The sequence below is a fragment of the Drosophila rhopaloa genome, unplaced genomic scaffold, assembly GCF_018152115.1.
Source record: "Drosophila rhopaloa isolate 14029-0021.01 unplaced genomic scaffold, ASM1815211v1 contig_2, whole genome shotgun sequence".
NCBI lineage: Eukaryota > Metazoa > Arthropoda > Insecta > Diptera > Drosophilidae > Drosophila > Drosophila rhopaloa.
This window is the reverse complement of record NW_025335083.1, coordinates 19,872,583-19,885,881: the sequence shown is the minus strand read 5'-3', so window position 1 is coordinate 19,885,881 and position 13,299 is coordinate 19,872,583. Positions and strand designations below refer to the sequence as shown.

General features: G+C 40.0%; 3 protein-coding genes across 9 annotated transcripts in view; 2 read left to right on the top strand and 1 right to left on the bottom strand.

Moving 5' to 3' along the window:
- Nucleotides 1–7,208, top strand: part of LOC108041250 (protein FAM102A) — a 28,646-nt gene extending 21,438 nt beyond the window's left edge. For 2 of the 7 annotated variants that reach the window (XM_044459541.1, XM_044459542.1), the window contains exons 9-11: nucleotides 1,602–2,810; nucleotides 5,268–5,473; nucleotides 5,549–7,208. In XM_044459541.1, coding sequence (XP_044315476.1) covers nucleotides 1,602–2,810; nucleotides 5,268–5,473; nucleotides 5,549–5,667 — 1,534 coding nt within the window. In that variant the 3' untranslated portion in view covers nucleotides 5,668–7,208. Of the gene's footprint in view, nucleotides 1–1,601; nucleotides 2,811–3,954; nucleotides 4,522–5,267; nucleotides 5,474–5,548 lie in introns of all 7 variants that reach the window. The other 5 variants (XM_044459547.1, XM_044459545.1, XM_044459544.1 and 2 more) reach the window with 5 other exon arrangements.
- A 1,292-nt stretch (nucleotides 7,209–8,500) lies between these two features.
- On the top strand, nucleotides 8,501–10,318 carry LOC108041249 (probable cytochrome P450 6t1). Its single transcript, XM_017119120.2, has 2 exons — nucleotides 8,501–9,979; nucleotides 10,037–10,318. The coding sequence occupies exons 1-2, from the start codon at nucleotides 8,606–8,608 to the stop codon at nucleotides 10,316–10,318; spliced, it is 1,656 nt and encodes a 551-aa protein (XP_016974609.2). The 5' UTR covers nucleotides 8,501–8,605.
- Nucleotides 10,319–11,434: 1,116 nt separating this feature from the next.
- On the bottom strand, nucleotides 11,435–13,108 carry LOC108041253 (probable cytochrome P450 6t1). Its single transcript, XM_017119131.2, has 2 exons — nucleotides 11,797–13,108; nucleotides 11,435–11,739 (listed from the first exon to the last, which is right to left on the bottom strand). The coding sequence occupies exons 1-2, from the start codon at nucleotides 13,090–13,092 to the stop codon at nucleotides 11,458–11,460; spliced, it is 1,578 nt and encodes a 525-aa protein (XP_016974620.2). The 5' UTR covers nucleotides 13,093–13,108; the 3' UTR covers nucleotides 11,435–11,457.
- Between the last annotated feature and the right edge of the window lie 191 nt (nucleotides 13,109–13,299).

The following is a 13,299-nucleotide window of genomic DNA, read 5'->3' as shown; positions in this document are numbered from 1 at the left end:
AACTAGTTTAAATAACATTTGCTATACTATAATGCTGAATTCTTTACATGCGTTATATATGCTAAAGCCGTACTTAACAACCAAATTTAAATGTGTCTAAAACTTCTATCTACACACTATAAACACACTGAACGTAATTAATACTTTACGCGTCAAGTCCGTCCTGACTTGAATAATGTAACCATTGCTCGTCTTCAAGTATACTAAAACATATTAAATATTTTATCGACACCTTAAACAAACAAAAAACTTTATCACAAAGAAAACTGTTTAGGTTAGAATTTATAAAACTCTAGTTATTATCCTTATTTTATTTTTATGATTATATTTTATTGAAAGCATTTTTGTACATCGTCGTAAACTAATTAATTTTGGTTTTTTTTTTGTTGACAGACTTTTAAATTTTATTTTAAATCCATGTAAAACTGCTAATTTTAAATGTATAACCTATTAAAATCCCCTTTGTTTATTTTTATAGTCCTTAAGTAAAATTTAAAATTAAAATTAAAAATTGTGTTTAAATTAACCAAAAATCTATAAGGTATAAAACTAGCTAACTGATTTAGTCAAAGAAACGTTGCTTCGTGAAATTTAAACTGAAGGGATATATAGTCAAGCATTTTAGGTCCACAATGCAGCTAAGCTCCGCTCTTTTCAATTATCTTATGCTAATTGGTTGTTAGAACTGCATGGATTCGCTTGGCGGATGCTGCAAAAACATTGCATAGTTTAAGGTCAAAGCATGGCATGCACAAGATCGAGGTCACACGTTGACTTGTTTAAATATCCTTGCTCTTCCCATGACCAGACTGACTGTCTGCCAGTTGGTAACTCAGCGAAATTGCATGTTGGCTGCAATTCAAAAATGAATGCTGCCAGTGATTAGAGGGGGTTTATTTCGAGGGGAGACAGTGGGACTCGATATGAGAAATTGTTGTGACTTGGTCGCTTATAAGTGAATCTGATGACTTCATCAACCGACTGGCGTCATAAGGCGTGCGCAAAGGTCTTTTGCCCTTGCCGCCTCGTCTGGGCGGTTTCGTTTTTTAAGTCAATTCTTGCTTTGACATTTGGCCTTTTGTTTTTTTGTGCAAAAGCTTTGCGTGAATGGAACTCGGGAAAGTATTTGGAGGTCACTAAAATTTCCTAAATAAGATTTAAAATATCATATATGTTTTTACTATATTGGTTGGGGCTTTAAATCTTTTATTATCCTGTGTAAAAACGTTGAATATTGATATAAAAAGTGGTTTTAGTTGGTTATAAGTATTATTTAATTATGGTTAAGGTTACTTAAGTACTAAAAAATTAACATATATGTGTTTAAATTGGTTTGTAATCTGGTCTTACGGTAGCTTTTATACTTTGTTAGTTTATTTACTATACACATTTACTGTTTACGTTAATCCAATTTATCGCTAAAACTTATAAAATTAATTTTGTTTTTCTTTCTTTTTTAAACTATATTTATGTTTTGTATATAACAAAATGGGGTATATGGCCAACTAACCAACTGCCCAAATATTTCTCCAATAACACCATTTAAATTGAAATTCAATAAACAACTGCCGGCCTTCCAAATCAAAACCAACAAACTATAGTCGTTTTAGAAAATCCGTTTCTCTACTTAATAGACTCAATCAGAGAGCAATTAATGCCATGAAATTGAATATACCGCACGGTCGACATCGCGGGCAAAAGGGTCCAGAGCAGCAGATACCCCCCAATGTGCCGGTGGTGCACAAAAGTCATCATGTCCAGACCCACCTTAGTCTCAGCACCACCATTGAGTATGTGAGCGAGGAGCAGCTTTACCAGACCCCAAACGCCACCATGAGCACCTCTGATACCTTGGGCTTCGAGGATTTCCGCACTCCGATGGCGGAACTTGCTGCCGCGCCATCGTTTCAACCGCTGGGAGCGGGCGGTGGTGCCACGCCCTGCTCCACATACCGCAGTGCCGGATCTCCGTCCCACGCCACACAGTATTACGACAGCGGAGAGGCGAGCGACACGGATGAGTATCTCAACGAGGAGTCGGGTGACTCCGGCCTGGAGGAGAACTTCCATACGCCCCGCGTGGCCAAGATCAAGTCGATGGAGAATCTCTCCATTCTGGAGATGGAGTTCCACAAGGCCTCCATGGAGCTGGACCGCAACTCGCCGCGCCGCCTCAAGCAGCTGGCCGAGCACGCTCAGATACCCAAGATGAAGTCGCTGAACAATCTCTGTTTTGATGAGTATGCGGAGGAATCGGTTCGCGAAGAGTTTCAGCGGATGCATGAACAGTCGCTGGAGGAGCGGCTGCGCTTTCAGCAGCAGCACCACCAACTCCGGAAGAACTCGACCACCTCGAATGGATCGGCGGTAAAGCTGTTCGTAAAGCATCAGAGTCACCAGAACCACCATCACATCAAGGTCGGCAATGCCAAATTTATCGGCCAGGACGGTGAAAGTCCGCAATCGCTTCACTATCCCATTCAGAAGATGCGATCCATGGGCACCATACCAGACATAGTGAGCGAGCGGATCGAGGCGGACCCGTTCCTGACCCCGACTTCCGAGCGAAAACCGAATTTCCCGCGTCTCATTCAGTCGGCGGAAAAGCCGGTGCTGGGCAGCAGCTATGTGAATCGTCTGCTCACCTACGACGTTGTGGACTCACCGGCGATGTCCTTAATGTCGCGGACGCCCTTCCAGCGGGCCTATATACGTAATATTCAACAGGGCAGCTCCTCGACGCCCCTGGCCAACCAGGAATCCTTCGTCATCCGGCCACATTCCACGAATGCTGCCTACGAGCTAATGAGGTGCGTCGCGAATTGATTATCAACAAGCCTACAAGCAATAGAAATCCCATAAAATGATTCCTATAACTAGTTTCTTGAAAGCGGAGGGTTACTCGTTACTCGTTGAAAGTTTCTCGTTACTGTTAAACTGTGTTCCTAAATGTTTAGCCTAAGTCGCCGCTTTCGCGACATACATAGTCTTAGAATTAGTCCTGGTCCTTGGTATTGGTCCACTACCCCACACAGACGTTATCGTTTCCATTTAACATTTTCACCTGTTTTTCGTTAATCGTTTGTTTTGTTTTGTTTTTGTTCAAGTTCCTACTAATCATTAATGGTTTTTATTGAGTACTTCAGACTCAAGTACTTCGTAGAGATACACGTAAGGTGGTTATTAAGGTTGTATCACGGAAAAAGAAAAACAAACAAACTGTACAGTAATTATCTTAAAAAGGTTTTGCGACAGCTTTTTTTTATTTAACTTACACAATATTAATGATCTAATCAAACCAACCATAAAATTCTAATCGAAAAAATAATAATAATGGCATCTATTTTTAAAAATAGTTATTTAATTCCAAAATATATATTTAAGTAGTAAGAAAAGGATTTAATTTTCCCTAGTTGCTAGTTAAACTGTAGCACAACTAAAATATAGGCTAGGTTAAAGTCTGTCTTGACTGTTTGTGTAAACTTGGTTATAGTTTATCATAAACCAAAAATACGTACCTCACAAAAAAAGCTGAGAAACGTTTTTTCATTATGATTTTCTTGATCTTTTGAACTTAATTGCAACTTTAATTTGATTTGTACATTTTGGTTACAACTGCAAGGGTATTACGAGATCGGTTTTCTAACGTTAATTTCACCCGCGAAATAATAATCTCACACTACCACTCACTACACACATTTACATCGATTTCTAATATAAAACGCTCTGATCATATATAAAAAGCTGAAATCATTCGCTTCTTTTAAAGAGTATAGAAAAAGTTAGACAAAAACACCAATATTTGGTGGCTTTTTATTTATTTTTGGTTTTACAAAATATTTTGTTTCCAAATACATGGTTTGAAAGTTATTGTTTATTATACCAGTGTCTATATAATATTGTGTTGTTCTGTGTCTAAAACGAATATTCGCATTTAACGTCGCGTTCATTCAGAAGCTTCAGTGGAGTTCCTCGTCGACTTTTTGACGGCAATGGCAGCAGCCAAAACAGCGGTGCTGCCACCAGCACCACCAACAGGCAACAGCAGGCGGTTGCCGGAGGATCCAATTGCTATGTGGTCGGATCCAGTTCTTCGCCATGCGGAACTCTGGCCAGTATACACTCGAACCACTCGGCCTCATCCTCGAATGGCACGAACAGCAGTAGCAGTGGAGCACTCATTACCTTTCAATGTAATCCAGGAGGAAGTGGTGGTCAGGACACAGTAGACGTAGCCACCCTGCCAATGCAGCAGCAGCAGCAGCAGACGACAGTTGGATCGCCCAATGGCCATGGCAACAGCCCTCGTTCCGGTGACGCACTCAGTTCGATGGCCGCCAGTCCCACGGACGCTTGTAGCATCCGCTCCAATCCATCGGCCGCCTCGTTACTGCTCTCCACTTCGGCAGCTGCCGCAGAGGCATCCGCAATGGCCTCCGCAACCACCATGTCCGTGACTGGTGCCACACTTTCGCCGCTGGCCACCACCCAAATCATTCGCCGCCCTAGCATCACAATGATGTGGGTTGACTTGCAGTTCGCTCATTGGTTTCCAACTTTTCACTTATTCACTTTCGTACTGTTAGCTTTTTAGTTGTAATGCCAAATGTTTAAGGAACGTCCAGAAATCAGCATATTTCAAACTCCTGCTAAAATTTTATTGTATTCAAATTATTATTTCCGCAGGAGGGAGATTTAGCTTATCTGCACAACCCTAGTAATAAGTTTTACATAGTCTTTTAAATTTTGAAATATCATTTATTCATAATTATTGAAATAAAAATATAATTTTTCAAAAATATCTTTTGCTTAATTTAATTTATATAATTATTTATTTAACTTATATAATATACAAATTGACCTATTCATCTAAATGTGATTCATTTTGTTATTTAAGTTTGTTTTTCATTTCAAATTTTTTAAACAAAATTTGTTATACTCATTGTTGGGTTTTTATTTAAATCAAGAAAACTAAGTTTTTCCAATGAAATTTGTTGATTTTGCGTCATACTCGTTTATCAGCATATTCATTCCATGAATCAAAAAGCACAGTGTTTGGTTGGCATGCTCCGACTTAAATGTACCCAAACTTTGTATTGTTCTGCCTCGTTTTTGCTTGCGTTTCCGTTGTCCTGTTTTTTATCGCAATTGCTATACACGCCAGAAAGTTTTATTTCTTAATGCACTTATTTGTATAGTCTGTTAAAATATTATATAATAACATATACTTAAAGTTGTTAACAACCAAGATCATTTTACTCCTACAGGAATCCCAGTTCCGGTTCGTTAGTTATAAGTGAAACAGGATCTCTAGATCGGACGAAAAGCAGCGGTGAGAAGCGCAAAAAAGGAGCGCTGGATGACGGGCCACGCGTTTCGGACAGAGTGGAGGAGACGCGGGTTAATCCAGACTTCTTAATTGATGAGATTTTGAAGGACACCAAGCTGGATCAGCTGGAAGAATCCGCTGAAAGTAAGTAGTTTAATGAGAATTGTGCTAATGTGTATGCACTAATCACTTCTCCCATTTTTTCTCCCATTTGTTTAGCCTCAGGCCTTCAGTTGTACATCGCCCGTGATGGAACCGCCTCCTTGGGCGGACACGAGGTCAAGTCAAGCGTCCGAGCGGGGGCCCTCAAACAGGTTGTCATGCAGGATAGAAGATAGTAGTGTCCGGGACTCCTAACTGTTTTTTAAAGTGAATTAGAAGACTTACCGATCGAGTAAAAAAACAGAAAGTGTAACAACTAATCTATAGTTTAGGAAATGCAAAAATGTTTACTTGCAAACTAAAGTGAGAATACAAATACGCTATATATGAGTATATAAATGTATGTCATGTCGAAACTACACTACAATGAATGTAATTAACGAGCTATATATATGCTGCTAAACAAATATGCATAAACATATGTATGTTAAAGATATGTCAACAGGCAATGGTCGGGCAATATTGCGTTCAACTCTGTCTTTATTAACATGGCTAGGTGTTTGGCAAGTGTTGTGGATCAGGTAGAGAACCGCTAAGAATTAGGAAAACCAAAAATGAACTTCGTAAAGCTGCAGTTTACATATGTATGGAAATAACACAAAGAAAAAATATAGATGAGATACAAATTGTAAGTTCTAATTTTCAAAATTATGATTTCGATTTTTGCTTCCATTAATATGTCCAGCCTCAGGCATTAAAATATATTCAAACAAAATAATCGAAACAAAATGCAAATTTTCCATTTAATCGAAACTACTTCGGGGTCGATCTGCTATACATAATGTTACATGCCATAATTAATACAATGCTTCTAAATTATAATCCCGAGCTGTAGAAATCATCGAAATATAGCGCATCAATCAAAATCTAAATAAGTTAATAATCAGCTAAAATAGTTTTACATTTACCAATTCAGCCCGCAATTTGCATTTTGATTTTGACAATTTTTATTACCATTTACAAAAAATTTTACTTTATTAGCCTCATATATCGTTGTACATTGCTAACTGGTATTCTTAGCTCGTAGTTAGTATTTTAAACTTTCGTAAATCGTTAACGCAAATTGTGAAAATATTGCAATAATCAATACAAGTTTCAATATTTTGATGTAAAAATATATTTTTGAGTTTATTATTTTGTATCACCAAAACTTCAAAAGCAACCAACGCGTTAGATGTGAAAACAAAACATGCAATTAGTTATTAGCTATAGTTTATGTTAATAATGTCTGTGTAAAATTGCTTTAGTTATTTTTCGATTATTTGTAAAAAAGAGGAGAACTCGAAAAGCTCCATGGTAGTTTTTTAAATTGTACATGAAACAAAAGAAAAATAAAAATGTCGAATATATCGTGTTGGTCAAATGTTGTTGTTTATCAAGGCAAACTAAAATATATTCTAAATTACTTAAAATTATCAAAATCCAACTTTATCTATTCACTGAATTGAAATCTTCATTGCATTATTCGTAATCCTTGGATCCTATTTTGAAAAGATAAACTCTTAGGTTCGTCTGATAGATAGAAATTCATAAAATCTTTGGAATTTATAAGATTTAATAATACACATTATCAACAACAATTGGCCAACTCAACTGACAAATTTGTGTGAAAATTTTTGAACTGAACTTAAAAAAAGTTTGAAATACAAAAGTAAAAAAAAAATATGTGACAAATTCAATTACCAATAAACAACATAAATATAGATAAAAATGAAAATATGAAAAACATTTAATTTAAAGCGGATTTTTAACAAAATCTGGGTGGGTTCCATTATGAGTAGCAAAGAAAAAGGCTTTGGTATCGAATTTTATTTCTGGCAAACGCTGTTTTCATTGCTGGGATGAGAAGCATTCCGGATCGAAGATATCGGGATATGGCCAGTACTATAATCTTTATCGCAGACTACGTACGCTTTTAAATCGTGGTACTTTTCTCTTTTCGGCTAGTCTATGGACTATAATAGACCGTTGTATTGGGGAAAGCAATGTTTAACAGGGAAACCGCTTTTTTCATATAGTAAAGTTGTTATATTCTTTTATTGATATCCTTAGTCCAGTTTAATTACCATTCACAGCTTCTTCTATTCTTTATTTAAGTTAAAATATAAATAAATTGAATAATAGTCCATAATAATTCCAAGAAAAATGCCCGTGGTATCTAAAACTGATTGTGCAAAGCCGGCCGGGGAAGTCCAAACGATTTTATGTTGCATAAAATAAAGCTAAATAAAATCGACATTAATTTTCGAAAATTTAACAATATTTAAGAAATACTTGCCTTAAAAACATGGGCCAGTTGCCTTTGGTTTATTATTTAAAGAGAATCTGCCATTTTTAGGGCGATAGCGGTTGAACATTTCTCCGAGTGAGCGCTTGATTAGAGTTGGATCTTGAAGGAGTAGTGCGGTGTTCTGCAAGAAGGGCTTTCCCACAGAAGCGCGGCCGGTAGCTTCACTGTCGTTGGGCTTTCGAAACTGATCGCCAAAGGAGCAGGGGCTCCGCAAAAGTTTCCACAACTTTCCCACAAAGGACGTGTCCGTAATTAAACGCCAGTCTCCGTAACGATGAAGTTTCCACAGCCAAAGGATCACCGTTCCGAGTAGCGATCCACCGATGACGATGACGGGAAAAAAGACAAGGAATCCGAGAGCCACAATAAACAAAAGTATGATGACAATCATGATTTCTGAATGACTGTCTAACGACAACTGAGTTACTGCACTAAGTTTACACGACTAAATAGAACATTTTCAAACGAGCAAAATGAGCAAATTTTCGTTCTCTCTTAAAACACCCGACCAGAATATCCCTATTAATTTTATAATATATATTTTTATATTATAGATAATACATTATTCTTAGAGAGATGTTCAAAAAACTTCCATTTTATACTTATTATACTTATTTTGGTTAGAATTTTCCGTAATCTGTGTTTAAAATGGAGGTAAAATAGGGAAAGAAAGTCCAGATGGATCGAGCTTTTTCGTTCGTGCTTTTTTTAAGATAGCGAGCTCGGCTCAAAATATACTCTGCAGTCGTGGATAAAGTGGGTATAAAACGAAGACTGTGCTTAGTCCAGTAACTAAGTTGTGGCCAGACAGTCTTCACGTAACCATGTGCGAGTGTGTTTTCGTTGCAGTGTGTCTAGGATGTCTCGTCCTGATCCCTGTGATATTGTTAATAATGGTGGCCATGGGATTTTTCGTCCTAGTCTCAGTGTCAGTTTTTGGATTTCTCGTCATGCCCCTCGTAATAGGAGGTGCATTGCTACTTGGATGGCTGATCGTTTGGCTGTGGCAGCGATATCGTTTGGGGCACTGGCTACGATTGGGCGTCCCCTTCATTCCGGCCACGCCCTTTGTGGGAAATGTGTGGAAACTTTTGCGCGGTGCCTGCTGTTTTGGCGATCAATTCCGGAAGCTTTACGAGAGTGCTAAAGCTGCCGGCCGCGCCTTCGTGGGAATCCACGTCCTGCAAAAGCCTGCTCTGCTCATCCGAGATCCGGCTCTGATCAAGCGCATTTTGGTGGAAGACTGTGACCAGTTCTCTAGCCGCTTGGAGACCACGGACCACGTCTGCGACACTATGGGCTCCCAGAACCTATTCTTTTCCAAATATGAAACCTGGCGGGAGACGCACAGGATCCTTGCACCATTCTTTGCTGACGGAAAGGTGCGTCAGATGTACGGACTTCTGGAGAGCATTGGCCGGAGACTCGAAGTACATATAGAGGAGAACCTAATGGGAAAAAATAGTGTGGAGCTGGAGGTCAAACAATTGGGTGCTCTCTTCACCACGGACATCATTGCATCACTGGCTTTTGGCATTGAGGCGCATAGCCTGCAAAATCCAGAAGCAGAGTTCCATCGCATGTGCGTTAAGGTCAATGATCCTCGGCCGAAGCGCCTGTTTCACCTCTTCACAATGTTCTTCTTTCCGCGATTATCGCGCTGGGTTCGCAGTCATCTTTACTCCGATGAGTATGAACGTTTTATGCGTCAGTCCATGGACAATATACTGGCCCAACGGGAGGAAAGTGGAGAAAAACGGCACGATTTGATCGACATATTTCTGCAGTTAAAGCGTACCGAGCCTGCGGAAAGCATAGTACATCGTCCAGACTTTTTTGTGGCACAGGCTGCTTTTCTGCTTTTGGGTGGCTTTAACACCTCGTCTTCCACCATAACATTTGCCCTATACGAGCTGGCCAAAAATCCAGCGATTCAGAGGCGATTGCGTGAGGAGATTCGCGAGGCACTTCAGTCTAAAGGTAATCAGCTGAGCTGTGAAACCGTCACTGGAATGGTATACCTGCGACAAGTGGTGGACGAAGTTCTGAGGCTATATCCGCCCACGGCATTCCTCGACCGTTGCTGCAGCTCCCGCGAAGGTTACGATCTATCTTCCTGGAACTGCGGGTCGCCGTTCAAGTTGCGTGCGGGCACGCCGGTCTACATATCAGTGTTGGGACTCCATCGCAATGCACAGGTCAGATAAGCAGTAGTGTCTGTTTCGCTCAATATTCTATAACTTCATTGATTTTAGTTCTGGCCAAATCCCGATGTCTTCGATCCGGAACGCTTCTCATCCGAGCAACGCCAGCATCACCATCCCATGGCGTATTTGCCTTTTGGCGCCGGCCCAAGAGGCTTCATTGGAACACTGTTGGGCCAGTTGGAGATTAAAGTTGGACTGTTACATATTCTGAAAAACTTTAGGGTGGAGCTCTGCGAGAGGACTTTGCCGGAAATGAAATTCGATCCCAAGGCCTTTGTCCTTGCTGCTCATAACGAAACCCACCTCCGTTTCGTTAAAAATCCAGTTTGAAGTAAATGACCTTAAATGAATAGAATTTGTAAAATTAAAAAATTTAAATAAATAAAGAAATAACTGCACTATCCGTAACTTTCCGCTTGCAAAGTGGCACTGTTCTTAATAATTGTAGTTTAATTCTCTTAATATCTGCCTTGATATTAATTTTTTTTTTTTAAGTTTGTGTTTAATTAATTCCAAGCAAACACTGTGCTTTTTATTTTATGTAATAAATATGCTGATAAACGAGTATGACTCAAAATTAAAAAATCTCATAATCAAAATTATTAAAAACTTAGTTTCCTTGACCGGACAAAATTCCCAAATGAGTAATTTGACTAAATTTGTCTGAAAAATTGAAGATATACAAAAATAAGATAAATTAAGATATACTCTGACATGCCGAATTTATATACCAATACCATAATCCATCAAAAATTTAACGACTCCAATACCTTTTTCAATCATCCATGGCAGCTATATGATAAAGTCGTAGAAATTTTTATATATATAAAATGGCTTTGCAGAAAAGTGCCAAAAAACGGCACTGCCAAGCCCATAACTTTTCTTACAGTCATCCGATTTCCAAAAGGAATACTTCTAAATGATTGTAGATAAATGCTCTAAAAATCTGTGTTCAAATCTTGGTTTATATATTGGGGTCGATTTTTTGTCATATATACAGTGTTACCCCTTTCCAAATTTGCGAAAAATGGCTTTGCAGAAAAGTGACCTAAAACCTGCACTTCTAAGCCCATAACTTTTCTTACAGACATCCGATTCCAAAGTGGCATACCTCTAAATGATTGTGGCTTAACTCTCTAAAAATTTGTGTTTTCACTTTATTTTTTATTTTTGGGTCGATTTTTCGTCATTTTCAATTTCCAAATTTGCAGAAAAGTTCCAAAAAACCGCACTTCTAGGCTTATAACTTTTCTTAGAGACATCGGAATTGAAAGTGGAATACTTCTAAATGATTGTGTTTCGATTATCTAAAAATCTGTGTTTAAATCTTGGTATGTATATTTAGATTGATTTTTTTGTAATTTCTATTCCCTTGCAGAGGGCATTATAAATTAACGGAAAGGGAAGGATACATTTCCGGCGCTAAAAAGTAAAACTAAAAAAAAATTAAAATATGAAGAGCCTTTAATTCAAAGAGGATTTTTAACAAAACGGAGGTAGGTTCCATTATGAGCAGCAAGGACAAAGGCCTTGGGATCGAATTTCATTTCCGACAAAGACCTCTCGCAAAGCTCCACCCGAAAGTTTTTCAGAATGTGCAACAGTCCAACTTTAATCTCCAACTGGCCCAACAGTGTTCCAATGCAGCCCCTTGGACCTGCGCCAAAAGGCAAATACGTCATGGGATGGTGCTGTTGGCGTTGCTCAGATGAGAAGCGTTCCGGATCAAAGACATCGGGATTTGGCCAAAACTAAAATCAATGAAGTTATAGAATATTGAGCGAAACAGACACTACTGCTTATCTGACCTGTGCATTGCGATGGAGTCCCAACACTGATATGTAGACCGGCGTGCCCGCACGCAACTTGAACGGCGACCCGCAGTTCCAGGATGACAGATCGTAACCTTCGCGGGAGTTGCAGCAACGGTCGAGGAATGCCGTGGGCGGATATAGTCTCAGAACTTCGTCCACCACTTGTCGCAGGTATACCATTCCAGTGACTGTGTCGCAGCTCAGCTGCTGATCATTAGACCGAAGTGACTCGCGAATCTCCTCACGCAATCGCCGCTGAATCGCTGGCATTTTGGCCAGCTCGTATAGGGCAAAGGTTATGGTGGATGACGAGGTATCAAAGCCAGCTAAAAGCAAGAAAGAAGCCTGGGCCACAAAAAAGTCCGGGCGATTTACTATGCTTTCTGCAGGCTCGGTACGCTTTAATTGCAGAAATATGTCTATTAAATCGTGGCGCTTTTCTCCACTTTTCTCCCGTTGGGCCAGTATAAAGTCCATCGACTTGCGCATAAACCGTTCATACTCATCCGAATAAAGATGAGTGCGAACCTGGCGCGATAATCGCGGAAAAAAGAACATTGTGAAGAGGTGTAAAAGGCGCTTCGGCCGAGGATCGTTCACCTCAACGCACATGCGACGGAACTCCGCTTCTGGATTTTGCAGACTATGCGCCTCAATGCCAAAAGCCAGTGATGCAATGATGTCCGTGGTGAAGAGAGCACACAATTGCTTGACCTCCAGCTCCACACTATCCTTCCCCATCAGCTTCTCCTCCATATGTTCCTCGAGCTTCTGTCCAATGCTCTCCAGAAGTCCGTACATCTGACGCACCTTTCCGACAGCAAAGAATGGTGCAAAGATCCTGTGTGTCTCCCGCCAGGTTTCATATTTGGAAAAGAATAGGTTCTGGGAGCCCATTGTGTCGCAGACGGGATCTGTGGTCTCAAAGCGACTTGAGAACTGGGAAAAGTCTTCCACCAAAATGCGCTTGATCAGAGCCGGATCTCGGATGAGCAGCGCGTGGTTGTGCAGGACGTGGATTCCCACGTACGGGCGGTTGGCAGCTTCACCACTCTCGTAAAGCTCTCGGAATTGATCGCCAAAGCAGCATGCACCGCGCAAAAGTTTCCACACATTTCCCACAAAGGGCGTGGCCGGGATAAATGGGACGCCCAAACGGCGCCAGTGGCAAAAATGATGTCGTTGCCACAGCCAAACAATTACCAATCCAAGCAGCAATCCGCTGACGATCACGGGGAGAAAGACGAGGAATCCAAGAGCCACAGTAAAAATAAGAATGACAGCGATCATGATTACGTGAAGACTGTCTGACCACAACTGACTTACTGCACTGAGCTCAATTATCGCTATCTGCCCGGCACACACGATCGTATAGTATATTTTCAATAGAGCGAATGTGTTCATTTTCGCTCTCTTATAAAACACCCGACGTTAATTTCCCGATCAGTTTGTTTTTGTAAATGCACGCAGCTTATCATACTGTGTTTTTAGGACCCT

Coding starts and splice junctions, on each gene's coding strand:
- LOC108041249 (XM_017119120.2), top strand. CDS start 8,606: ATGTGCGAGTGTGTTTTCGTTGCAGTGTGTCTAGGATGTCTCGTCCTG. Junction 9,980..10,036: donor GACTCCATCGCAATGCACAG/GTCAGATAAGCA, acceptor CATTGATTTTAG/TTCTGGCCAAATCCCGATGT.
- LOC108041253 (XM_017119131.2), bottom strand. CDS start 13,092: ATGATCGCTGTCATTCTTATTTTTACTGTGGCTCTTGGATTCCTCGTC. Junction 11,740..11,796: donor GACTCCATCGCAATGCACAG/GTCAGATAAGCA, acceptor CATTGATTTTAG/TTTTGGCCAAATCCCGATGT.